This window comes from Helicoverpa armigera, chromosome 4 (genome assembly GCF_030705265.1).
Source record: "Helicoverpa armigera isolate CAAS_96S chromosome 4, ASM3070526v1, whole genome shotgun sequence".
Lineage (NCBI taxonomy): Eukaryota > Metazoa > Arthropoda > Insecta > Lepidoptera > Noctuidae > Helicoverpa > Helicoverpa armigera.
In genome coordinates this window covers 13,833,290-13,860,876 of record NC_087123.1, presented here as the reverse complement: position 1 = coordinate 13,860,876, position 27,587 = coordinate 13,833,290, and the positions used below count along the sequence as shown (strand labels likewise).

At 34.5% G+C, this 27,587-nt stretch overlaps 1 protein-coding gene across 3 annotated transcripts; it reads left to right on the top strand.

Moving 5' to 3' along the window:
- Window positions 1–27,587, top strand: LOC110375259 (very long chain fatty acid elongase AAEL008004). Of its 3 annotated transcripts, XM_064034420.1 has the most exons (9): window positions 2–336; window positions 7,315–7,386; window positions 14,560–14,641; window positions 16,962–17,152; window positions 17,816–17,896; window positions 19,786–19,948; window positions 23,612–23,748; window positions 24,873–25,058; window positions 25,999–27,587. In XM_064034420.1, exons 3-9 carry the CDS (start codon window positions 14,593–14,595, stop codon window positions 26,128–26,130), a joined length of 939 nt encoding a protein of 312 aa, XP_063890490.1. In that variant the 5' UTR covers window positions 2–336; window positions 7,315–7,386; window positions 14,560–14,592; the 3' UTR covers window positions 26,131–27,587. The 3 variants fall into 3 exon arrangements, with proteins under 3 accessions (XP_063890492.1, XP_063890490.1, XP_063890491.1); XM_064034422.1 differs by lacking the exon at window positions 7,315–7,386 and having other exon boundaries at window positions 1–336; XM_064034421.1 differs by lacking the exons at window positions 2–336; window positions 7,315–7,386 and adding an exon at window positions 9,025–9,241.

The window sequence follows — 27,587 nt, the reverse complement described above, 5'->3', positions numbered from 1 at the left end:
TGTAAGTCACATCACTACGAGGGTGGTGCCGAGTGGGTTGGATTGTACATAATTATGTATTATTTTTAATTTGTTTAATTTTCTAATTAAGTTTGCCTTCTGTTATTTTTATTAATAAGAATGAAGTTAATAACTTAATACTCTATCAATAAAATAAGTTATTGAATAACAATTTTGGCGTCAGCTATTTTTATAACCTATTAGTGTGTAGATTGAAGCTGTATGAATAACCGACAGTGCCTACAATTACTGTTGCCTCTTGTTCGAGATCTTCTGTTACCTAATTGTGGTTTCAACATTTCGTCGCTCTCTTTGGAAATAATAGTGTAAATAATGGTAAGTGTCACTATGATCATTTTAACGATATTAGTCATTGTACACGCCCACTGTTTGATATCTTTTTACTCACTAGCAAATGTTTTTATCGTTCTTATTTCAAAGTTACAAACTGCTCCGATAAAAAATGCAAGCCGCATTAATGATTGCTAATTAACTTTCCACGAGTGTTGAAGTAGTTCATGAATAGGCACTTACAGTTTGATGACCTTATTTACATTTATATGGAATTATAAAAGTGACATATTACGATAAAATAATTAACACTCTGAAAAAGGTAAGCAAACTTTTCAATGTTTCGAATGCATTTGTTACCATTACTTTGTTTATTTTGGCCATTCAAATGTTTAGAGTAGTCAATGTGGCACTCCTAACAAAACCTAATATTGTTCAGAGATTTGAGTGGATATAACTGCAATATGAAACAAGTGTGCATAAGATTGATTTACCTGCACAAAACACTTGTTACTGATACCAAGTGATATGAAATAGCTGTAAAGTTTAAATTGCCTTGAAATTCTATGCTATGTATATGAAGTAAAGTGTATACAAGAGTATTATAGATATTTTGACTCATACAATATATTGGTCAGTCAGCCCCGGATCTTCAATTTATTTTAGGCGGGGCAAAAACTGAAAAATGCCGCCCCGCCTGCCTACCTACTTATGTTTATTTTCACCAACGATTGTAACTTTTTTGTTGGGTAAATGACTATAAAAAAGTGTTCAAATCATTGTAGGCTCAAACTGTTGGCCAGGTTTAAGTAATGAGAGTCGAGACAGATTAATGTACACAAAAAGTTATTTTTGCTACATTTGACTTATAGAAGGTAAGATAGCGTAGATTTGACTTATGAAGTTAACAAAGCAACGTCTGTATAATATTGCGCGAGCGAAGCGAGCGCGAAATTTTTTGTGCCTACGACACAAAAGTACCTGATTAAGTACATTGTCAAGCAACAAGTAGCCGCGAACGAAGCGAGCGCGAAATTTTTTGTGCCTACGACACAAAAGTACCTGATTAAGTACATTGGCAAGCAACAAGTAGCCGCGAGCGAAGCGAGCGCGAATTTTTTTAGTTATTTGTTTGAAGACTCACAAATTAAACTGGGAATTATGTACAAATAAAAAGAAACCGTGATTAGAGCGAGTGTCATTAAAATTTGTGTTCGTTGATTCGGTGCGTCAATAAAAATAATAAACCATCAGAAAAAGAGCGCGTACACTGTCATTTAGTCGCGAGCGTAGCGAGCGAGAATTTTTTCACTTAGTTGGAGGATGTTAAAATGTTAAAAGTGAAAAATAATCAAAATGATCAATTAAACAAAGCGAAGGCGACTTTTTAAAAAACTTTGCTTGTCAGTATCATGACACAATGTGGAACTTCCTTATCAAACGGGTGTAATTTCATCGACATTTTCTGGTGGTGGGGCGCCCCGCGACGCCCCTGAGACCGAGGCGCCCGGGTTATTCGCACACCCTGCACCATAGGTTAAGACGGCCCTGTAGGTAACTATTATGGTAATCTGTGATGTAGGATTTAAAATCACGCAGCCGCCTGATTTTGCCGCCCCCTGAATTTGCCGCCCGGGGCATGGGCCCCGGCTTGCCCCCCCCTAGATCCGGGGCTGTGGTCAGTGGGTCATCATCGGTAGAATGCTGCATGATTCCCACTGTTTCTGTGAATCCTGTTTTGACTTCTGCACTCTTATACAAAATTAAGAGACTAATATCATTTCAAATGTAGGAATACTAATCTAATCAGGATTAAATACATTGTATAGGTATTTCTTCGATTTGTAGTCTCGTTCATTTCTATGGTATTCTAAGAATAATTATTTGTTTAAGATTTGAAAATTAGGGAGAACTTGACCGCTGAAAGCTATTGAGATTCTTAAGTTATTTAACAGTTCTGTTAACTTCTTACATAAGTAAATATGCATTTGTTTTAATGAATAAATTACCATCACATTTTATACACAATTAATTTTGTACTTCATAATGAGTAGGTATTACTAATTTACCCTACTAAGTATGATTTTGTCATATAACACTTTAACTTGTATAAAAATTATGTGTGCACCTAATGGAATTCACATATCATTTCTCTAGAACAAAATTGTTTATCATTCCTCATGTGATACTTTTTGCACATGCATGACACACATTTTTGGCATAATATAGTAAAATGCCAAAGAACTACTCAAATTGATTACCTTGCGTGTTGCTAACTGCTTGCAGATATCAAAATCTTACGATATATCAAATATGATAAAATATCAAAGTAAACAATAATAAGAATATTTTTAGTGATCCATACCCAAAAGATAGTATGGGACCCTATTACTCAGACTTCACTGTGTGTCCATCACCGAGCCATATCTTATGAACCCTTATAGAAAGATGTGCTATTACAACAAATATAACTAGAATATAATAAAATTTTAGGATGCTCTCATCAATAAACATCACATGATGGCTGTTTCTATGGATTTTGGTACCCTGATATTGAACCCTTTGAGTGCAAGCCACACTCACACTTGATCAGTTTTTTAAATAAGTTTCTCAATTTAATTTTACCTATTGCCAAAGTCCCTAAATATCTTGTGTAGAGGGCACAAGGAAGAGTTATGAAAGGGACATTAATAGCCACTTTATAAACAAGTCAGTCAGTTTAATATTTGACTAAAACAGCAACTTTTATTTTTTGCTTGAGATCAAACTATAACTTAACATTTTTTTACCTTGTTTATTACCCAAGGCTGCCTTTTTATTGTTATTACGTGCAATTGTTTTTGTAGTGTATTTGTGGAATAAACCAAATAACATAAAAATATGTAAATGTCGCTATTGCGTAGAGTCGCCGCGAGTTGATTTCCCACTTTATTTATGTTTAAAATGTATTTGGTGCATTATATTTCGACCGAATACTTCGAGAAGGCTTATGAACTTCCGCGATCGAGAAAAAACAATTTAAAATGAAACAACGCAAGTACATTAAATTGCCATTAATATAATATTAGGGTCCAATTAAACCGTAATTGTTAGATCAAACACCAGCAGATTCGTGATTATTGCTAATGCTCTTGCGTGTTCTATTTCCATTATCGATCATAATCGAATTTTATTCGTGAGTATGATTGCTAATCCTTAATTGGGGATTATCACTATGCTGCCCAAAATGATATCTCGTCCAGGTGTGTCGGAAAAGACTAGTCATACATAATTATCTCATAATCAACATAAATAATGATAACACTATCTGATTGACCGAATTACTCATATTTTTATAGTTAGTATCTACGTTACGTTAAGCAACTATCTAAATCGGTATATCTATCTACAATTTGGTCATCACACATCATCCAGTAATGGTTATGTGCGACTTGTAAACGCATAAAAATACGATATAATAAATCGATCAAATCCGGGAAATACACAATATGATACTTGCATAAAGAAGTCTAAGATTTCATATAATTAGAAGTGGGGTACCGGTTTCTGCTGTACTCCTTTGAGCTTGACACGAGTTTATATAACCTGTAATATCAGTTGCACAATGCTATGGAAAAATTTCGCAATTATTGTAGTTTTTGCCATCTATCGATGCATCAATATGTGCCCATTCTTAACTCTGCTTGACAAAAGAAAAAAAAAAAAACAAATTGAATGCAAAGGTTGTTTGCACCTGCAAATCACTCACTACGTAAGTTATATGAAAATAATGCCGTTTACGTGCATACATAATTATTTTGTTTACAATAAAATCATGATTTAAGCGTTTTCTTGGGTACTGTTGGTAGATGTTATCTATGTCTCTTCCGTCTTAATTAATTGTAGTTATTAGTTGGTCACCTAAGTAGGTGTCCCACTAACTTGTCTAAAGAGTTTCCAATATAAAGATTTCAGCAAATTCTGATATAGATTGCAAATACTGTGAAATCAGCATTCCGTATGTGGGAACTAGATTATTGACAAGACTTGAGCGTCTGTCACTGCGACAGGTTCGCCGATTTCATAGGGTACAAAGTTCTTAGTGAATGGCCGATCTGCAGATTTATTTCTAACAGCAACGTCTTAGTTTTGCGCAAAAATACCTCCTTACAAAGTATGTTCATGAAACATCGAATTCCACGCTTTTTACCACAATCGTGCGATAATTTCGAAAATATCTTAAATAGTAACTACTAACTTTATAATGTCAATGTCACACAATAATTCAGGCTATTCCAATTAAATAGCAGGCTTATAATTAAATAGTTTCATATCGGTAGTGCCACAAATAATGCTTCTTATACATATATTAGTTAAGACGCTCGCACTAGAACACTTTTTGTTCGGATAAATAGCGCTGTAATTGTGCATGCGAAAACTATTGTGCAAGTCATATTAACTGCAATAATATCATGCATACAGATACGAAATTTCGAAAGTTAAACTGCGGTTTATTATTTAATAATCTATTAATAGACTTAACTATTTCTACACTTTTTAACCCCCGACGCAAAAACGACGGGGTGTTATAAGTTTGACGTGTCTGTGTGTGTGTGTGTGTGTGTGTGTGTGTGTATGTGGCATCGTAGCTCCCAAACGGATGATCCGATTGTAATGCGGTTTTTTTTGTTTAAAAGGTATGTCAGTCGGGAGTGTTCTTAGCTATGTTTGGTGGAAATCGGTTCAGGTCTTCAAGGTCATCAGCTCGTTTGCTAGATGTGATAGGAATGTTACACGCTCAGTTTACTTGCAAGTATATGTGGTATCTGAAATTTGAAACACTAATGTCTTTTGGAACCACTGAGCTGGTCTGCTGTTAGGGTACGAAGGTAGGAGACGTAACCCTGAACTGCCTCTTAGTAAACCCATCGAGTTTGGGCTCGTTGAATTTGTCTTGACGAGTTCTCTTCATGTTTCTGATTGACGAGAACCTGATGCTGGAAATGGGATGTGGCGGATGAAACCCTGGAATTCCGGAATGAAACGGATAAACCGATTTATATTTTTTCTGAAAATCTAGAATGTCAAAAGGTTAATCTTTATTGTTTCTCAATCTGTGCAATTCTCCCACAGCCAGTTTGTCATGAGGATTGTTAAACAGCTTCCTTTGGCCGAGATCGCATATAGCGAACCCATCTTAAGATAAAATAAATTAAATGAAAAAAGCAAAAATTAAGGAACTCCTTTAAAAAGCATGAAATAAAATTAAATTATAAATTTAAAAAAACCCCCGACCCAAAAAAAGTACGCAATAATTATGACAAAAGGTTAAAAACGCTAAAACCCTATAAAAAGCAAAAAATAACTTTTAACACTACGTAAACTAAATTTTGACGTGTCGGGGGACCGCTTTTTACCTTCATAAATACTTACATAAATCAAATGATACCTACCTAATTACAAAATTCGTTTAAAAAAAAAAACACGTATATAAAGTAATGAATTAGAGCGGTCCCCCGACACGACAAAATTTAGTTTACGTAGTGTTAAAAGTTATTTTTTGCTTTTTTATAGGGTTTTAGCGTTTTTAACCTTTTGTCATAATTATTGCGTACTTTTTTTGGGTCGGGGGTTTTTTTAAATTTATAATTTAATTTTATTTCATATACGTAGTATCAAAGCACATTTATACTTTTGGGTACCTATTTAATTGCGTTTAGCATAAAATAGTAAAATAAAAGCGACAATAATTGTCAATAGGCCGGCGAGTAGCCTTATCAGCGACTAATCTATTCATTTCCTTATAAAAATAGATTGTTTTTTTGTAAAATCTAAGTAAGTATATGCCATATATATGCAATAAAATCTTTTGTATTCAAAGTAGACACATAATAGTTACTTAGCATTGGGCTTGATTTTTTTGAAATCAACATATCTTGCGAAATCATAATACGAAGAATAATAATTATTATTTTGACTACCAAATGTGTGCATAATATCCAAAATATTCCATATTTCGTATGCAACGCGTTTGTCTTTTAAATAAAATTATTGTACTGGGTATAAATTAAATATCAAAACCTAAAAAAACACGTCGCCTACTGATAAAAACAGAGTAAAATCATTCAGTAATTCAGACAGACACATGTGCCGCATTCCTATTCATTTGAGATGGCTAATGAAAAATGGAAAAACACGCTTGCACACAAACAAGCAGATGAGCAAAATGGGGGAACAGAGAAAAACAATAAGAACCCGAAAGGCATTTCTATAATCGTACTTATACGAAAGTTTCTACCCTGTTGCGTTAAGTAGTCTCTCAATATGCTAAATAATAAATCACGTGAATTTGCTAGAAGCATACTAAATCAATACTAAATATTGGTTGAAGCACCTAAAAAAACTGTCCAGCAACTACTTATAACTTCAATATTTAATCTCGTCAGAACTTAATAACCAAATGACGTCCATCTGATGAGCAAATCACTTAAACACACATAAAGGCTCCTAAAAACAATAAATATAAATAAATTAAATGATCATTAGGAGTTTAACGATTTTTCTTAAAATTCCGGCGTACCTTTCCATCTGGTTTGTTTCCTATTGAATGTCCTAATTACGATTCACTGAACTGAATCCTGCTTTTTAGAATCTGAGGCCTGAGGTAAAGGGCTTAAAAGGGGCAACATTTTGCGATAAAAACCTTTACAGACTGTAGAACGATTACCTACGACTATTTCTCTAAGTTTCATACATAAACAATAATAATACCTTTCAGCAGATGCTTTAAAATGTGAGACAATGAGTCATCAAAATAAAAAGAAATTGCGATTTTTGCCCAAAATATTATTGTACAAATAATTTCCACGAAAGAAACTAGACTCTCGAGAGATTTTTCCAAAAAGCTTTCCTTATTTGTTCTGTAATAAATTGATGATATTGAGTCTGCCATTGGCTAAATCGTAGTTGAAACTGGTATCTCAAAACAGCTATCAAAAATTGAAGGTCTCGTTTTATAAATCATGTTCTATATTGTTTTTGCAGATATCACTTTACTAGCGGAAATTCGGCAGTCCTGACCACCGTTTCTCTGTGATAACACCAGCTGTGTATGTGGTAAGTCAAATAAATCTGATGTGTATTCGTACTAAAATAAGTCGCAAAGCATCGCAATACATGAATTCGGGATAACGGGACTTATGAATAACGATATGGAGTGACGAACACAAGAATTGCAAGAACGAATTCGTCGCATTTATCAAATTGTACAAGCTTGTTTTTGGGGTTGAGAATTCACGCATAAATGTGTGTTCATTAGATCAAAGTGACGAGTCCCACGCATAAGTAAACAGAAACAGTACAAATATAACTCCCGGAAAAACCTTGACTGTTGAGCTTGACCAGTAGGTACTTCAGCAATCAGTCAAGGCAAGGTAGATGCGATTTTTATTCAAGTTTTGTTTTAACTTGCCGTATTAAATGACGGAGGAAGTAATACAACATTTTTCACATTTTGAAGCAGTCCTCTGTCCTTACCCACTAAGTTGTACCGGTACTTATATCGAAATTTTATATTGAGATCTAATATAATATTGCCAAAATATGTATGTCGTACCGAACTTAAATTATATTACTGAACATATATTACATAATATGTACTTCAATACTTATCCTTTAAGTTAATACACTACCTTCATGAATCAGTAGAATAGCGCTAACTTAAATTACTAACAGATTTCGACATCGCTCATGATAGTTTCATGGCTGCTTTTGGGTAGAATTCCAACAATATGAAAAATACCAATATGTTATTTTTTAGCTAACTTATGTCTCAACAGGAAAACACTATGTATGATTATTACTGATACTTACGAAAATAATCTCGTTTACAATAACTTGAAAAAGGAATAAATCATAAACCTGTTGGATGCTGTGATCTTTAATCTAGTTTACCAGGATCAAGGTAGACCGGTGTCTCGTTTCGTATCCCTATTTAACGAGGAAATAAAGTAAAAAATTTGCAAAGTTCAACAAGTTGCATGTTTTGCTCTTGTATTTTCATTAGCTACTTTATATTCTTGTTTATTTATTTAGAAGGAAAAAATACATCGCTGTTGTATATTTGGATTTAATTAATACGTATTTGTTAAACGAGAAAAAGAGTCATTCTTAAGCATATGTGAATTAAATAAGGGGCATAACAAATTCGCGCTTTATTTTCAGGAATCTGAGTGCATAAGAATGAAATTATCCGCTAAGTACATTTTGTCACATACGCTTGGTTTCTATTACATGGCTTCGGAAGTCAAATAGCGCAGTCATAATATTTATGCTGAAGGTGTACTTGCTTCGTAACATTTTTCTAACACGTGAAAAATATTTGGGGTTATAAAAGTCAAACGGACGTTTGACTTAAAAATTCGCACACGTATCAAGTCTTGATTAACTTTTTGTAATTACACTGAATTTATTCAAACTGTGTGATTATTATACTAATTGCACTTTTGATGAGTTGAGAGATATAAGTTTTTCTTGAATAAATAGAATTATATTTTTAAAATTATTTCATGTAAAGAAATTAATTTACATGGTTCCAAATACGATTTGGGGTTGGTCCTGTTAGAAGACTAAATAGTTTCCGTAGATCCCTTTTGTGTGAAGGTCGAGGGTCATAGCAATTATTGGTAGTCAATGACGTTTGTGTGACGCGACATTGTGACGCAGATAGTTCGCAAAGACGACGGCGCGATGGTACGCCGGCGGCAGCGCGCGCGCATGTCAGTCAGTGACGGCCGCGCCGGTGGACGCCAACACCTGCGCGTGCACATACATCAACAACGCGAAAGTCGACCTGCTTGCTTTTTATTATTTGTATTCACGCGGTGTACATAACAGACACAGTCCTATAGAAAGGACAGTATCGTCCTTTCGTCGTTCCACGCCTGTTTTATTCAACATACGTACCGTTCAAGTAAGTGCTATCAATAAAATAATTTTAATTCCATTATTAAACCCAAAAAAGAAATCAATTTTCCATGGTCCAAGCACCCCAAAAATCAAACATTAATGATTTTTAAAAATTTTCGCATTCATTTTCTTTCATCGATATACGTTATCGATTTATTATTTTCCGTGTTTGCTTTGCTGAAGAATGCAGTGTAGCTGAATAAGATTACGAGCAATTGTGTTAATCGTAGTGTGTGTATGTTTGAGGGCAATTTTCACTACCAAATTCCCAACAAAGAATATTATTTTAAATCTTGACGTAGTGTAAAATATGAATACATATTACTTTTCCTCAAAATTCCGGTTATCAAATAAAGGTATTTTACATGTGGTAGAAACATAACCATCCAGTTTCGTGGAACAATATATATTAACGGAAAAATCTCAAACATAATTCAAGATGATGCAATTAACATAAGCTTCCTTGTTTGATGCAAGTAGAGTAATGCATGTATTTGTGTTATACGTCTGATACTGACCATATTGTCGTAATTTTAACTGCATTTCTACACAGCAGTTAAAAATATTCGTCTTTGCAATAAACTCTGTTTGTGCAAAACTTTTCAAAACTGTGTCATGTATCCGTAATAAATTACAACATTAAATACCAATTTCTGCGTTGGCACTATTTAATTATGTGTTTCGCTTGCGAGTTAAATTCGAAAACGTCCTTGTCCAGGACCCAGAATACCATAACCCCATGAACGTAATTAAGCAAATTGCATTCCATTGAGTGTCAACCGGGGCTGTTATTGTTCCATCACAGGTTACATAAGCAACTGACAAAGATTTCACGAGGTTCCTATCTAATTGATCATCACTGCATATCGATGAATTTACGCAACGCTGCGTTTGCGTCGCGTTGTTGTCGTCTCGGAGGTTCCACATCGCTTCATGGGCGAGCTACAATTACGATACTTACAAACACTTTTCGAATGTCATTATCTTGTAATGACTCATTTTAAATTCATCGAATGTTCAATTTTCCTGAACGTATTTACTTTGATATCTGATATCGCAGATTAAGAATGATTCATTGTTGCAGTTTTATCTTTATTGGATACACTTACCTTGATTTTTGAATATGCAAGGACCTCAATCAACCAATGGAATATTCATAGTAAGCATTGACATTTAGTTGGAGGAAATTCAACATCGAATGTTCTAGCTGTTCTTGCTTGATCTTGAAACAGTTCAGGCAGAGGTCAAGGAAAAGTAATGAGGACCATACCGGTGATAATTTTATGTTATTATTTATCCAACATAAGTCAGAACTTCTTCAAGGCTTGTAATTTTCGTTTACTATATTCGAAACACTAATCTGTACGTTGGACAAATACCTGCCTATGTGTGTGTTTCTTTCATTAACCTTGTTTTTGTAATTGTCCAAAATTAAAAATTTGTTATAAAAGCATGGCTTAGTAGATTCATTTACAAAAGACAATTGTGATAATTTGTCATTTTCTGAAAAGCTGCACATCTTCTTTACTATTGATTCCTTCTTGTCAGTCGGGTATTAAAGACAACTAAATAAACTGCACGGTAAGATCAGAGCATTGCATATGATAATTTCGTTATCGACATATTTTGTACAATATTAGTGTATCTTTGTTAGTTTGTTTATTCTTATTGATGCACATATTTAATTCAAAATTCTACTTACCAAGGTCTCCTTACTATGACCTCATCTATAGAATCTCCCTGACATGCATATTATAGCTGTATGATATCTAAAGTGATAAAATATTAACCGGTTTGTTTTGCTGATTAGACCACCTATTTTTTATGTAATTACCTATAAACATTCACGCTAATGTGGTTAATGATAAGGAAATTCACACTATTATTCATTTTTTAAGGAATGTTTTTATCTACTTACGTTTCATTGTGTACAAATGTATGCATTTATCCAATAATTATGATGATTGCTTATTACGGTCAACGATGCTTCTAGACGCTTAATCTAAAACAATGTTATTCATACCGAGTACTATTACCACCTATGGGCACCGAGCTGGAACTTTATTCACTAAAAGGTTGCAATTAAATTTCTCAACGAAATGAATTTTAAAATTGGACGTAGAACATACGCGATATATCCATAAATAAATATAACGCAATGTTAAAAACTTGACGGGATGGTTGTCGAATAGTGGTGTGTGGTGCGTACGAGTCTGTGGCAGTGGGTCAGTGGTACCGCAGGGCGCAGGCGCGGACGTCTGGCGCAACACCCTTACGTAAAGCCTGCGGACTACGGACCGAGGCCCGGTGAAAGTTGTGACTACTTCATAGAACACTCGAGACGAAAACGTTTACGGTCCCCTTGCCGCGTGTAAACGGTTTTCCTTGCACAAGGATCATTTATATTTCGCTTCGAGATTGTCGTAAATGTCGTGGTTAGTCTTAACTTAGTAGCACATGTGGAATTTACATAATAGATAGTTAGGGACTTAGTTGTTATTTGTTTGGACATAAACATTCCGTAAACAAACGGACATGGACAAATAACTTAATAAATAAATATTGTTTTGGGTCAAATAAATAAATAATGAATTTACTTTAAAACAGGTAAAATAAAATTGTTTTCAGGAATGTATTAATCATTTAAATATAATTTCTACAAACTTATACAAATTAATATACGCCTTCAGATAAGAAAATAATTAATTACGACCTTAAACTACACTTAACTTTTAATTCAATCTCCGGAAATGCAAAAATCACAGTGCAAAATGAATCTTTATTATCTTAGTTACTTATGTTTATTACTTTTGATATTATGACAAGACCCGAAATAAACCCGACCCTTGCAGCCGTCTATGATCTATCAGAAATGTCAGGTTCAATGCTATTGGGTCAATATTCCGATATTCCGGATTAGTTTTGGGACATCGTAAGTTTTTAAGATATATATTTTTTCTATAAAAGTAATTGCATTTAAATACTTATTATTTTGCAGATACAATAAACAAATAAAGCAAAAGTTATTAAAGCATAAAGCAATAAAAAAGAAGAATATTTCCCTTCAATGTGGCAATAAACAATTAAACATTTTGAAAATATTACATTATTTTATTATAGCGTTTATAAAATTAAAATATTAACTTATGTAAGCGTTATACTTGCAAATGGGTAATTGGGCTCAAGTGTAGGCGAGTGTAAGTGAATTTTGCCGTGAAGAGCAGGTCAAGGTCGGTTACAATAGGCGGTTGTGCAACAGCTACCTGCAGCTGGCTTCGTGTCGTGTCATCTCGTACTTTTCAGCCACTACCGGCTCGCACAGCCGTACCCGCAACAAAGTACGCGTAAACCGATTCACTTATTTCACGGTCATGATTTATAATCATCATCATCAGTAACTAACCTTGCCACCTGTCCTACCCGATTATTACACCAGTACATGGTGCCGCGTTGTTGACGTCGTTTGCATCTAATTTCCCTTGATTGTTTCCTTTAATAGGAAACTTAGCTGGTTGACAGAACTGGCGCTTTGATTCATAGTGCTGGCCAATTTGTATCAACAAGATCTAGAATTTCGATGCCGTAACAAAGGTTAACAATTCACAGAACGTGACGATAGTCTAAAAACATGTGAGACGTGAGGTTTAGAAACAAACCTACGTGCCAACATAACTTCCGACCAGTCGTGAGCAACTTTTCGACTTGATTATGACTTTATTGGAGTCGAAATTCTATCTTAGATAATCAAAGTGAATAATTAATTTTAAATTCATGTGATGCCGAGGCCTTATCTAAAACTAGACTGATAGTTCACGATTAGCAGGTCAGCTTTTAGGTATCAGGGCAAACAGGTTTAGTCATCGGTCAGTTGCCCCCCTTTTGCTTGGTAGAGAATAGCGATGTATGATGTGATGCAATCTCGGAATACTCAGTCATTCCAAATGCGAAATCACCAAAGTGAATAGCTAGATTGTAAGGACTATGGCGCAATATGTTACCTGGTGGTCGCCGTTCCGCCTTAATTTCATTTTAACGGTATTTTTTTGCTAATTTTGACACATTATGGGTTCATAAGTGTCAACAATATGCTTTCTTCTCAACAAGATGGTAATTTAACATTTGTGATCTAACTACTGTATTTTTTTCCTCAAAACCGACTGACGGCTGTCCCATTTGAAGCTACAGAAAGACACGTGTTGACATTAAAAAATTCAGGTCCAAACTAATCTAAATAACTAGTTCCCAAGTAATATAACAGATTAATATACGCGTATTTCCAGTTCTAAAGAAACTCACGAGTGGAAGTCACATGTAGGTAACGATCTAATAAGAATAATAAATGACCAACAAAAGAATTCCGTAATGGACGAAATCAAATCAATCAAACCGTGCTCCGACAGTAGCAATTTTATATCAAACGAATATTGCCCTTTATTTCCGATTATTACTATAAATCAACGATAGTTTATTCCTTTCATAGTGTAGGCAGGTACCTATAGAAAACCACAGATTTACGTCATATAATTTTTATTGTATCTCGGATATAGCATTCGTTATCGCTATAATGTAATGAGAAAAAATGTAATATTGCGTGTGCGACGTCACTTGGCTTTGTCTCTCTAAAGGTATGCATTGACTTGCTTGCAACAGCAGGAACGCACGCACGAAACATATTAAAGAATTTAGTGTTGATTATGCAGGCCTTCGTATTGCCAGTTTCTTTCAATTTGATAAAGAAGTGCATTCTTTCGGACATATTTTTTTTGTTTTCCTGTCGGCACCTTTATTGCCGAACTACGAACTTTCGGACTTTTGCGAACTCAGTCTACTCAATTCGCTAGCGTGTCTAACAATCATGAATTACGCATATGTAATATACTAAAGAAGATTACTTGAAAAAACCGAATGAAATATGGACAAAATAAACGAGTTTGACAACACTACTTCTTTACAATGGCAATGACTGATGAATCGCAAACGCCATCACTAAAGTCTTACATTTTCTTACAGCACAAGCAAGAAGTATTTCATAACCTACATAATTGTTATTGATACTTAGGACTTTCCACTATTGCCGATTTTGGACAAGGTCAAGACGGCTTTGTTCGCTTTACGATGACTTTACCTTTTTGGGTTTTTCTTAAATGTTGAGGGCGTCTCGAGAATGCCATTTTGCGATGTAAATATCTTTTATGACTAGCGGATATCTACGCTACCTTAATAAACAAATGACCAAAATATTAATTGACTGTAGCTTGTATTATAAAATATTTTTGTTTTTAATATACAACATAATTTTAATAAGCTTCTCTTTTGTTACAGATTTAATTAGTCGATAAAGAAACCTACCCAAAGATGGCAACCGTATATAATTGGTACAGAGACCTAATGGACAACAGGAGTGGTAAGTACATTTCACTAATTTTAATATAACTTTAAACAACGCTTCGTTCAACCAACAAACCTATCCCAAAGTCGTATAAATAACTTTCGTTGTCAATTAGGTACATTCCAGCATTTGTAATGATCCGCATGTTTATTAATTGTCTCATTGTTACTCAAATTAATCTAGTAAATATTCATCATCACTTGAACTTTGACCTTTTTTGACAAATGGTACTTATACTTACCTACTACTCATATATAAAAAAAGAGTAGAATGAGTTTGTAGTATCTATTTAGAGTGTAGGACCTCTGATAAAAAAATATGTTACTTCAATCGTCACGAGGACCTTAAAATATTGTATTATTTTCAACAAATCCAGTCCTGAGTGCAAATACAGTGCGGTCGGATCGTGTTTAGTCGAGTCTAAGAGTTTGCTCAATAAGTCGTTACATAAGAACTGCGGAACGATTCACACTCAGACGCAACCCCACTCTGGTAACGTTGCGCCTTCTCCGGTAGAAGTCATGTCAACTGCACAAGCGGCCTCTAAACATCAGTCGCGGTTATTGAGCTACATACGTAAATCGTAAATCTGGAAAATACGCACAAATCGCATATATCACTTGTATATTCTTACGTCCATTACACATAATCGAAGTGCCTATTGAGAAAAATAACTCATACGTAGTAAGACGTAATCGTTGATCTGGCAATTTTATAATAACGAGACCTTTGTCCAGTAAATCACAGTGATTATATGTGGGCGATTAGGTAGTTAAATTCTTTTGAATATTAAAACGATTAAGTATAAAGGTTTTTTTTTATTATCGATTTTATTCTACTACATATTAAAAAAATAGGATAAAAAACGAAACCGTTTTATTACGGAAAATATTGTGTTTGTACTACAATTTGACACATTTCATGCAAAGGCTGAGTACAAAATTACAAAAACTCACGTTTATGTAAAAACAAAACAAATGAGAATTTCAATTAATTAAAATTAATTTGGCATAAAAGGTTCTTTTATTTTTCTTATGCATTGGCAATTAGGTAGTTAGGTACCACTATTTAAATATTTATTGCGGTTATTAATAAACCCTTTTTCTCAGCCAGTAGTTGTATTCGAGATGTTAAACTGAAAAGCTTAAGAAAAATCTTCTTTACATTAATGTCAATGTTTAATGGACTAACGGCAAGAATTAAACCGTGAGGCAAAATCTATTTACTAAAAAAATCAGAGATGCAAATCCATCTTGAGCTAACTGATCAAAGTTCATATCCTTTCTAAGTGACCAGTGCATTCACCTCACAGTGGGATAATAAGTAGGTCGTTAATAAATAACCTCTATAATAATAAAACTTTAGTCTACGGGACGAAGTCCAAAGTACAAAATATAACATAACTCACCATCACGTTTTATCAATATCCTACAAATAAATCTTATAAATCGTCAACTTTGGCTGACAGTATAAACAGTTCCTTCTCAATGAATTAAAATTTTGTCTATTATATTTATGTTTTCTTATAGCAGTCGGACAGTTTAGCTATGTTTATTTTTCCTTTATGCCAACCCTGACATAAAAATTTATTACATTATCAGGAAAGTTCATTATGAAAATTACATGCAAGGTGTCAATTTTCATACAAGGAAAATGATACGGGATGTATTAAGTACATGCAATATTTATATGTGTTATAACTAAAGTACACATTTTCTTAAGCAAATGTATGCTTGTTATATTACTTTATTGACATTCAAGTTGGGTATTTTTCCTGCATTACTGGCTAAGCTTTACTAGGAATATGGCTCTATTCGCCATATTGAGTCATGTCATTTTTCAAAACAAGTCCGGTTGCGCATATTGTAATAATTGTTCTTGAATACTGTAGTACCATAAGAAGTCAAATATGAAAAAGAAGATAATCAGGTCCTAAGTGGTTAATAAGAACTTACCTACGGATTTTTTTAAGAAAGGTTTCTTTGTTAGTAATAATAACAGTTCATGCATTGTACACAATAGCTTGTCTTAATTATACGTCCAAGTATTAACTAAAAGGTGTATTTATTACAACCTTAGTTAGATAGATTAGATATAATATACTTCATCATTTCCCGAGCCTTTTTCCGGATACGGCTAAGTATCAGTGTTTTACAAGAAGCGATTGTCTGTCTGACCTCCTCAACCCAGTTACAATCGGGCAACCGAATAAGCTTCAACCACTTCCAAGGATGTTCAGATAGAAAATGTTAATTACCTATCAATACATATTAATTTCTTCCACATATCCAAGTACTAGAAGATATATCAATTTATAATTTTCACCAATTTCTAGATCCCCGAGTGAAGGACTGGCCGATGATGTCATCGCCATGGCCCACGCTGGCCGCCTGTGTGTGCTACGCGTACTGCTCGAGGGTGCTCGGCCCCCGGTTCATGGCGAACCGCAAGCCCTTCGAACTGCGAAACGTGCTAGTCATCTATAACCTCGCACAAACAGTATTCAGCGCCTGGATATTCTATGAGGTAAGCGTTTCAAATATAGATAAAAAATAAAATATAGGTGTTGCTATATATCAAAATACTTAAGCCTTTGTCTATGCAAATTTTTTAAGTACTGGCAACGTTGTATTGCTCTCTGTTTTTTTTTTTCGATTGTGACTATGCTAAGCCTGTATGATGTATTTTGTGTCTACAAGAAAATATATATATTTTTGTTCACGAGTGCATCTGTTATTTTCTGCCAAGACCCATCAGGTAAAGGGCCCCAACACTCTTCCTTTACGATCTACGTAGCTAGTTACTACTTCGGGTAAATACCCTCGCAAAGGGTAGAACACGCACGAACGGCCAATGAACTTAGATACAACTTGATTAGTAACTAGAAATACTTTGTAGCTAGCAAGTACTTATGTATATTCATTATATTAATAAGATGGTGATCAACACGTGAAACATTTAAATCAGTCGATCAATAAGTCAAGTAAACCGAACATAGTTATTTTTATGTGTGGCATTTAATCATCTGGTCTTGTAAACTTGTCGTATTGAGATCGTCGACCTGTTAACCTTTTATAAGGTTTAGCATTATTGCCCAAGTAAATATAATTGGATACTAAAATAGCATTAATGCGTACAAAATCGGAAAACCCGAAGCCTGTTATTTTGATGTGTTTATTTTATTTTCAGTATTTGATGAGCGGCTGGTGGGGTCAATATAACTTTACGTGTCAACTGGTCGACTACTCCCGGAGTCCAATGGCAATGAGGGTAAGATATCACGAATGTTTACTTCTGATAGCATGATAAACAACGGAAAATACCCCAGACCTTTTCACAACTAATTTATTTAGGTTTAATAATCGGTATTCCCATGGAATTTGTAGACGTCACTGCTAATACATATCATTAAAATATGCCCCGAATATACATAATTGTGGTAGGCTTAACACGGTGGCCCCTGAAGACAACATTTGCATATTCAAGTTAAATTATTAGCAGATCCTGTCAGTTAAGTAAGTGGGTTTTAAGTAGCATATGAAACTTTATTAACGAAATAAAAATAAAATACCTAAAAATCATTCTTACTAATAATATGATAATACATAAGCATAGCACGGCTTTTGTTACTATGACAACTTTTAACACGTTGAGTAGAATACATACGTACATTGAAAAAAAGCCATTTTTATTCTCATGATTTAGGTACGTTTCCTTCATTTTAATGTCCTAATTTCTTACTGTCGTCTTATAAGTATAGGTAAAAATAAATAATATGTATGATAGGAATAAGACAGTAAATTACGTATGTACGTAAAGTTTTTTGTGCCTGTATAATGAACATGTAAGATATTATGAATATTTCATATTATTCTGGTACCGTATTCACAGTAGTCATATACAAAATAACAATCAAAATACAAATACTTCCGCATATGTCCTTCTAAATAATTAGAGACATCGCGAACACACAAATAAAAATATACTGTCAACAATAGTTTTACGAGTTTGACGCTAATGTTCCAAGAAGGACAACTCTATTAGCATTCCCTAGGCCTTTGCTTATTTACCCATTAAATTGTTTAAAAATACAATATGATGGAAGTTTAAATACGTACTTGGACAAATCAATGACAGGTATCGGTGAACATGTGTGATTAACCTTTGGGTACGTTCGTTTTCGAATAAATTATTTACTAACGACATTAGTAATCAACAGCGGACCACTTTGTATACAGTACCTAATAATGTTCGTAGTAACGGGTGTTTATGAATTTTTAAACAAAATTGGGGTTTCATTGTTGTAACTGATTTACCTACATGATTAATTTTGTATTAATTATGCAAAGTCTACTTTGGGAGCTGTTTTGGTACTTATCAAACTTATTTAAAATTAGCTCAGGGTTATGTGGGTTTACTCAAATTCCGCTCCTACAGGTTTATTTGGGTTTCACAAAAACGTGGGTTTTTTGTTCTTTTTACATTCATTCTAAAGTTATAAATAAGTTGTTTTTCGATCTGTGTACCTGAACCAGTCCATATTTAGATACTATTTTTTTCTGCAAAAAGATGCGAGTGACTAAAAAATCTGTTTATAAAATGTTCCAAAAATAAACAAATTGTAGTTTATTTTAAATACTGATAAACACTACCTGCACCTGCTAATGACTCAGAACACGCATGGTCAGGTCATATCATACTAAAACAGCTGACAGTGATTTATCGATCCTGATAAAATCATTTTAATATCTAATAATAGGAGATTATCTGTTTATAGCTGTGTTAGTCATGTTTCCATCAAACTAATTAGCCGATAAAAATTGTCTGTCGTCAGGGTCCTACCCATCTTTAATCCCGCAATCGTAAAAGCGGTATAAATAAATAAATCCTATACATACCTGTTTCTAAGTATATCTTGGACACCAAAGGCTGATAAAAAGGTGAAGTAAAACATCCTGAGGAAACCTGAATTATAAAGTCTGAAATCACCAACCCGCATTGAGCAAGCACATTGGTGGTTAATGCTCAATCCTTCTCCGTGTGAGAGGAGGCCTGTGCCCAGCAGTGGGACGATAAAAAGGCTGTAACTGTTACATACCTGTTTAAGATTATGCTTTAGCATTTTTTCATTATTAACCGAAATATCCTTAATTGTTCAGATGGCGAACACATGCTGGTGGTATTACTTCAGCAAGTTCACGGAGTTTATGGACACACTTTTCTTCGTGCTGCGCAAGAAAAACGAGCACGTGTCCACTCTGCACGTCATACACCACGGCATCATGCCCATGTCTGTGTGGTTCGGACTCAAGTTTGCACCAGGTAAGAATATTCACCATCCTCCTACCATCATCCCAATTTTATTTAGAGGATGGCAGGATGTTTTCTTCTTCCATACTCTTGTATCTGCCATCATCTTACAAAGAAGCCACATCTTCTATCTATCTCCATTTCTAGTGACATCGACTTTCACACAATTAATCCACGTTCATGACGTGCCTTCCACCTTCAAACTTCCTCTGATATATTCATTCCTAACTTTTACCCATTTCCATCGCACCATACCAAGTAAATTAAGAAAGGTTCCAAAAATGTTGGGAACTGCAGCTGAGCATTGGTGGTTTACATGGGGCGACTGCCTATCAGACTTTTAAACAAGAGTTACCAGGCAACGAAACCCACTTATAAAAACACCCGCTTATCAAGACTTCAAACTGGTGACGATTGACAGATACCTACCATTAGATTATCATGCTATAAAGCACGATTTTGTCTTGGTAATCTCCCATCTATTGACTAAACTCGTCAAGCGCCACTTTACTTAGGCTCCTTAACATTTATCTCAAAAGATTATAATATTATTTATCTGATATGATAGCAGTCAGATTAGAATTCGTTTTAAACGAAAATTGTAAGTAATCTATGACTCACTTATTACGAATAAGTTGGCTAGCAACAAATACTTCCCAAAGTGCAATGGCACGCTAAGAGCTAATCCTAAGTCAAGATAAGTATTGAGGTGCAAGCAAATTGTTTAATCTGAATAAATGTGAATACTCTATGATGAATGACAATGACGAACCTAGGATAAAAACATTCCACTACGAAGTTTAGTAAACTGAAGTAAATATAGAAATAGAGGTGAATGTGTTTATGACTAATTCTAAAATAAATAATATAATTAATCATGAGGTTTATTTATAACAAATTATTTTCTACTATCTAGGTCGTACAGATACTATTGAACACAACAGTTCTATGTGTAGGCAATTTCTAATCAACTAATGTTGCTTTTTAATAAAAGTTATTTTTAAAACTGCCGAAAATTACGCCGATGAGCTTATGACGTACCGTTGAGGATTGTTAATATATTCAATTATGATATTGTTACGCATACCTGACAGTCTGAAAGATACCGAATATAATTGGGTCAGTGCGTGGTCTACATACATTATTGTTTTACAACGTGCATTCCTGACACGCACTTTGTTATTCAGCTTAAAGTTATGACATGACACCTTAAATGGTGAGGTTTTACTATCTACTACACTACAATGTAATAAAACAGTAATTTGTAAAAATCTACGATGGTAAAATGCTATATCAACACAGACGAATTTTACAAATAATACTTTTTTCGTGAGGAGGGTTCTTATATTTCAAATAGCTTTTAAAAGTAGAGGTAAAAAATTGCCTAAGTATTATGTATAAATATACGCAAGAGCAGACTATTCGTTTAATCAGTTTAATTCACATTCAAATTTCATACGTAGTTTGATGGTCGTAAAGTGCCCTTACTATTCCTGATTACAAATTTAATGAAAGAGCTACAACAATGCCTTACAAAATACTACTTTGCTTAACTTTAACTTTGTTCATATTTGTCAAAGAGGTCGTACCAAATATACATCGTAATAATACTTATATCAAACAATTTCCTTCTAGAATAATTCAATAAATTATCATAATTACTTCCTCAACAGTATTCGAAGGTGCGTAAACCGACGAAATAATGTAAATACATGTTATTTGCACTACAAGGCCTCGTTGCCTTCTACAAAACTATGAATGAACAGTTTGCTTCCTCATTTACCATTCCTGCTTATGACCGAGGAAAACATTTACATCACTTAAGGTACTGACATATGAAACTACCAATTCCCAAAACAATAAAAATACCGTAGCTATTCAATTGCTGATTAAAAAGACCTAGCTTAATCTCAGAGCAAATAGACTTTTGTAACTGCCGTTGAAATATCAACTTCAAGCATCTTTAAATACAGTTATAAATGGCAATTCGACAGATTCCATGAAAGTATCTGATCAGTCAGAGATATGGTACGTTGCGCTTCAGCAGATTTGCACCGGCCCTAAGTCTTCACTTGATCTTGTCAGTTGTCATTGTTAAAGCTCAGGTTCTACGGTATGCGGATACAGTACTGGGACCGTTTCCACTTAAAACTGACTACATATATTGTATAATGCAGCCTTATATCTTAACAAGTTTGCCTTCCCATGACCTAATTACTTGCTTCTTTTTGGAGCTCGACGCCAAAATCAGCAAAAATAAAAACACATCATTATGAAATCACTTCCGAATCTAAGGCACCGTTTTTAAATTGGATACTATTTTAGGATTGATGTGTAATTTCTAAATAAGGTTAATTAAGCATTTTGTAACATATTCAGAAAACAAGGTTTGCGATATTTGGCCAATATATTGTAGGTGTGACTAAAGGAATGTCCAAGGATGTGTCCAAAATGTTGAGTGTGAAAAACCACGATATAAAATTAAGCTAGTTTCTACTAAATACACATTTGAGTCAATGTAGCATATTATACATCATGTTCACAAAATATGAGTACTCGATTTACAGCATACTTTTCATGAATTGATTTAATTCACACATTTAGGTAGCAATTAATCGCTGTCATGTCAGCCCATCGTGATGTTCCGGACTTCATTCACGTGAACGAATACAGAGGCATTGAAAATAAATCGAAGTGCTAACTACTCAAATAACGACAAATAAGCAAATGTGATAAGCGAAAACACATCCGCAAAAAGTTTAAAAGGCGTAAAGGATGTAAATGATAAACTAAATAATAAAGTATTTTGTCCATTTATGGCTTTTAACTGACGTTATTCAAATCCGTGTTTCGTTTATTTAAGTTATTGTCTCTATGAGATCACGTACAAATATGAAAATGACGTATCTGTGCTAAGTGAATATGACAATTTTTGATATTTGTATTCTACTGTCGTCATGTAAATTGCGTCTTACACTAATATTTTTGATCATACGTAGGTACTTGAGATGTAGGTACCTAATACTGGCGTAGAAATCCTATCTCCATAAGCTATTAAAGAAAATCAGACATCCATGTATGAAGTTTATTATTTTAGAATGCACATTTATACATTTATTGTGCCGTAAAAAACACCGTATATTAATAAACCTATAAAGTTAAATAATACGAGAATTATTTTGAAGACCAGCTTAAGGTACCTACTGTGGTTTGAACATGATTACACTTTTGTCATGAATGGAAATTCACTTGTTACCTACCTGTCAAATATCCACTTAATACATTTACTGACAAGTTACCCTTGTACAATGAAACTTCTTTACAAAACGCTGTCAATTGAACTCGGTTCCTTTAATTTATGCAAGATGGAAATATTCTACCGCGACTTATTGCACTCAATTATAATTATTTATAGATTGATTCTTAACCATTCCCACTTACATATTTATTATTAAAAAACATCATAAATAAACTATCTATGTTTATTCATCAACTTCCGCAGTTCTGTACAAATTGCCCCAACTGAGTAAATTTTATCACTGAAAAATCTATTTATCTCAAAAACTCAAAATTAGATCGTCTATTTCTTGTACCTACGCCGTCCCAAGTAAATCATCAGCATCTTCAGTTTTTGAGGAGTTGGGAGTTATTTAAAATATTTTTTGTTGTCTACAGGTGGTCACAGCACATTCTTCGCTCTGCTCAACACGTTCGTCCATATCGTAATGTACTTCTACTACATGGTGGCGGCTATGGGCCCCAAGTACCAGAAGTACATCTGGTGGAAGAAGTACCTCACAGCCTTCCAGATGGTAAGTACCACGAAAATCATAACTTAAAAAAAATGGTTATGTAGGTCCATTTTCAGTATGAAGCTTTTTGACTGAAATTCTCCGACAAGTTAAACTCATTCTACTCAACTAAAAAAAGTTGTTGGAGTAGGTGAAAATAAATGTTATTATTCTCTCTCTTATTATGTCGATCTCGGCCATATTAAATGGAGAACGTCCTTTTGTAGATAATAAAAAGAATAGCCCTTAGCGCTGTAAAAAATAGCTAAAAAAACCATGATAATTGAGTGGCGGATGTTTTCGACATCAAGCAATGTGTTTATCAGATTATATCTCCGACTATTAGACACGCTTAGAGAATTATTCAAATACAAAAATAACAAAATATAATTTTATTTAAGAAAATAATTAAATAAAAGTCTCGTGTAATTCTACACGATTACCGTGACGAATAAGTATATAATATTATATATTTTTTATTATGATAAACTTGACTGTTGTTGTTCTCTGAATTATAAGTGGCCAAAAAAGTCGTATTAGTGAATCGAAGCTAATAATTGATGTTTTGGATTTAGATAAAAGATAAAGTTCCGGGTACACTGACGTACTTGCTCAAAGGATAGGGTTTATCCATAATCACCATTGTTTGCTTCTAAAAATAAATAAACAAAAACTTACGACTGTTAATATTGATATGTTTTTCTTCATAGAATCACAATGTAAGCTTTTTATAAACATCTACATTGATGTCCGAAAAAATATGACAGGTTTCTTGTAATTAAGATTCTAAAGCTATTTTTTTTATTTTACTTTATATTTTAAAACAAAAGATCTATATTTACATAAAAAGAAACTTTAAACGAATAAAATGCGTCGAAAAATTGGCCCTCATCGCTGTCGCCCGGTGTACCCAAAAGGCTGGCTGTATTGCCACTTATTGATTACTAGCTTCTACCCGCGGTTTCGCCCGCATCCCGGATGGTGACAAAAACTATCTTATGTCCTTCTCACGGGTCTAAGTTACCTCCCCTCTAATTTTCAGGTTACACGGTTCAGCCATTTTTGAGTTGTAAACTAACACGACTTTCTTTTAGATATGTGTATAGATTTATTTTTTATTATAAGCTATTTATTTATTTGAACAGGTTCAGTTCGTGATGATCTTCACGCACCAGCTGCAAGTACTGTTCCGGCCGTCGTGCCAGTACCCAAGAGTGTTTGTCTACTGGATCGCAATGCACGGCTTCTTGTTCCTGTTCCTCTTCAGCGACTTCTATAAGGCGAGGTACTCCAAGGCCGAGAGGAAGGCCAGGACCAATGGCCTGTGTATGGTAAGTCAAGATATATTCACAAAGTTTAATATGTTCTATAAAGCTTTTTCCATGTTGGGATCGGCTTCTAGTCTACATGAAGGTACACTTACCAAACTTAGTTGCCTGGGCAATCTACCCCTTGCAATGATTGGTTGTCAGACTGTCTGGTTTCTGACCACCAACTGTGTTCAAATGACAACCGGGTACGAGAATTGTGTCTTCTGAAACCCGGAGGTACTCGATGTGTCATAGATGATCACCTTTTCACAGGCTGATCACACAAAGCGTAGCTTACCTTTGGTCGATGGACCCGTGTGATTACTTAGCCACGAGCTCCTCTTTCTCACAGTTTAACGCTAACAGGAAAGTCAAACAGCACATTACGCGGTAATGCCCCACGCTTCCGTATCTAGCAGGAAAAGTTCGTGCTTGCTTATGAAATTTTAGGTTTTCAAGATCGGCTTAACCTCGTATGGTCAATAATCTACAAAAAAAAAAATTGTTGACATTTCCTGTTGGTTCAGATTTTCAATATTTCGAATATACTAAATTCTACCCAATTTCATAGTAATTATTGATCTTTCTGCAACAGAAATACAATCCGGATTTTCCTGCTCTTGAATTGATAGGGTCCTTGAATTTAGTATTCCGACGTAAACTTAGAGACACATAAGAAGGTGCATTACCGCATGAGGACTATTTGTTGAGCTCTTCAGGACATAGCGTGATGTACAACCTTGTTGTGACACGCGTGTCATCAGAGATTATTGACACTTCTGGTCTATGAGCCGTGTGTGTTTACACAGCCACATACTAAGTTCCTGACTGCGCAGTTTGGAGTTGCCACTTTAAGAAATTAACCAAAAAACCTGGAGTTAAATATTTGAATCCTATCAGTTCTATAACTTTTTGTTTGACATGTGAACTGCACGTATGCTAATAATTTTTCTCTCGACAGACGGTGATGGACGACAGCAGCAGTTCGCTGACCGGCAAGAACGGCTACAAGCAAGAAGTGGAGTCGCAAGTGCCGAGTTCGTACGCGTCGTCGGGCGCGGACGCCTTCGTGCGGCGCCGGCCCGTGTCATAGTGCCCGCGACCGAGTGTTGTGACGTCACCATCTCGAACCTTCTATGTAGCCCATCGCACACACCGCGTATAGTAAAACGAACTGAGGATTACACCTATAGGACCATGTACATTTTCCAAAAGTACGCTTTATTGAAAATGGACGTGCTTGTATAGTGTCGTCTTCCGCGCGGATTACGATATGCTAACTATACGAGTATGATACGTGTGCGTGGGCGAGTGTCCATCCGCCGACCTGAGACTGATGTTGTACGAGACTGTGACACGCCGCGAGTGACGACGTGAGTGCGAAGTGCCCGGGACTGTTGGTTAAATAATGTTTCAGACTATATTTCTACAAAGAATTTAGATATAAACATTATTACTTCTATAAAGTTTGTTGATGCACAAAGTCACTATTTTGGATCTTGCTTGGATTGTCTAAATGCCTTGTAATTTTTTTAAGTACAAAGTATGTTATTGAAAGTTTCTATAAATTGTTAAAAATCAAAGTCTCGATTGATGTGAAATCTAGTCGCGTTTTGGCGATATATATTGTTTTCTTATTAACGTGTTTTCTTGTTAACTGGAAGCAAGGGTCTATCAATGCAATCAATAAATCATGTTGATCAGGTTCTTTTTGTAAACATCAGGAGAGATAGTGGTCATACGGTGCCTATCTTTAATATTCATACAATAATGTTGATATATTGTCGATAGGCTAAAGTGAGATGGGCATTTTGTATTATGTATATACTTTATATTATTTTAATTTTAAACTTACGTTATGGATGGTATCATGTATAACGAGGTGTTTGAAAGGTTAACGGATTTTTGTAAATATATTTTTATTATTAGATGCTAATTAAAAACAATGAAATAATTATGTTACCATACATTTGTTAGATATCCAGTGTAGTTTTACTAACAGCAGTTAATTTTGTCCCTTCTAAGCTCTGTGCTCAAGTACCTCATTCTTCCGCAAAAACCTTTTATACATAAATCTTGTTTATATATTTTTTGATGATAGAGAACAATTTGAACAAATTGATCATAAATTGTGTTAATGCACAATGCATTTTATTTTTAACGTTATACAAATTTCCCCTGTAACGGTGAGACTGTGCACAGACGTAAAGCATTAGAGTTTACCGCAGCAAGGAAAGAAGCATTTCGTATTAGATAATTGAAGTACTCTGTGTGTAAATGTTGAATGAGAAGTAGAGTTACAATGTAGCTAAGTAAGTGAGTAGCGTTTGTGCATAGTCTCTGGCCGGCCGAGTCATCACGATAATATTGTAAGTATTATTTTATATGATGTTCTGGTATTACGATGCTTTAAGTGTTGTGCAATGTGGAGTGCCGGTTGCTTAGATCGCAGGTGAGTCCGCGCGACACAACAGTCCTGCTCAAGTAATTGCTGCGAATACACTCTTTTGCAAGTTTATTTATTACTTTAATAAAGGATTTTACAATTGA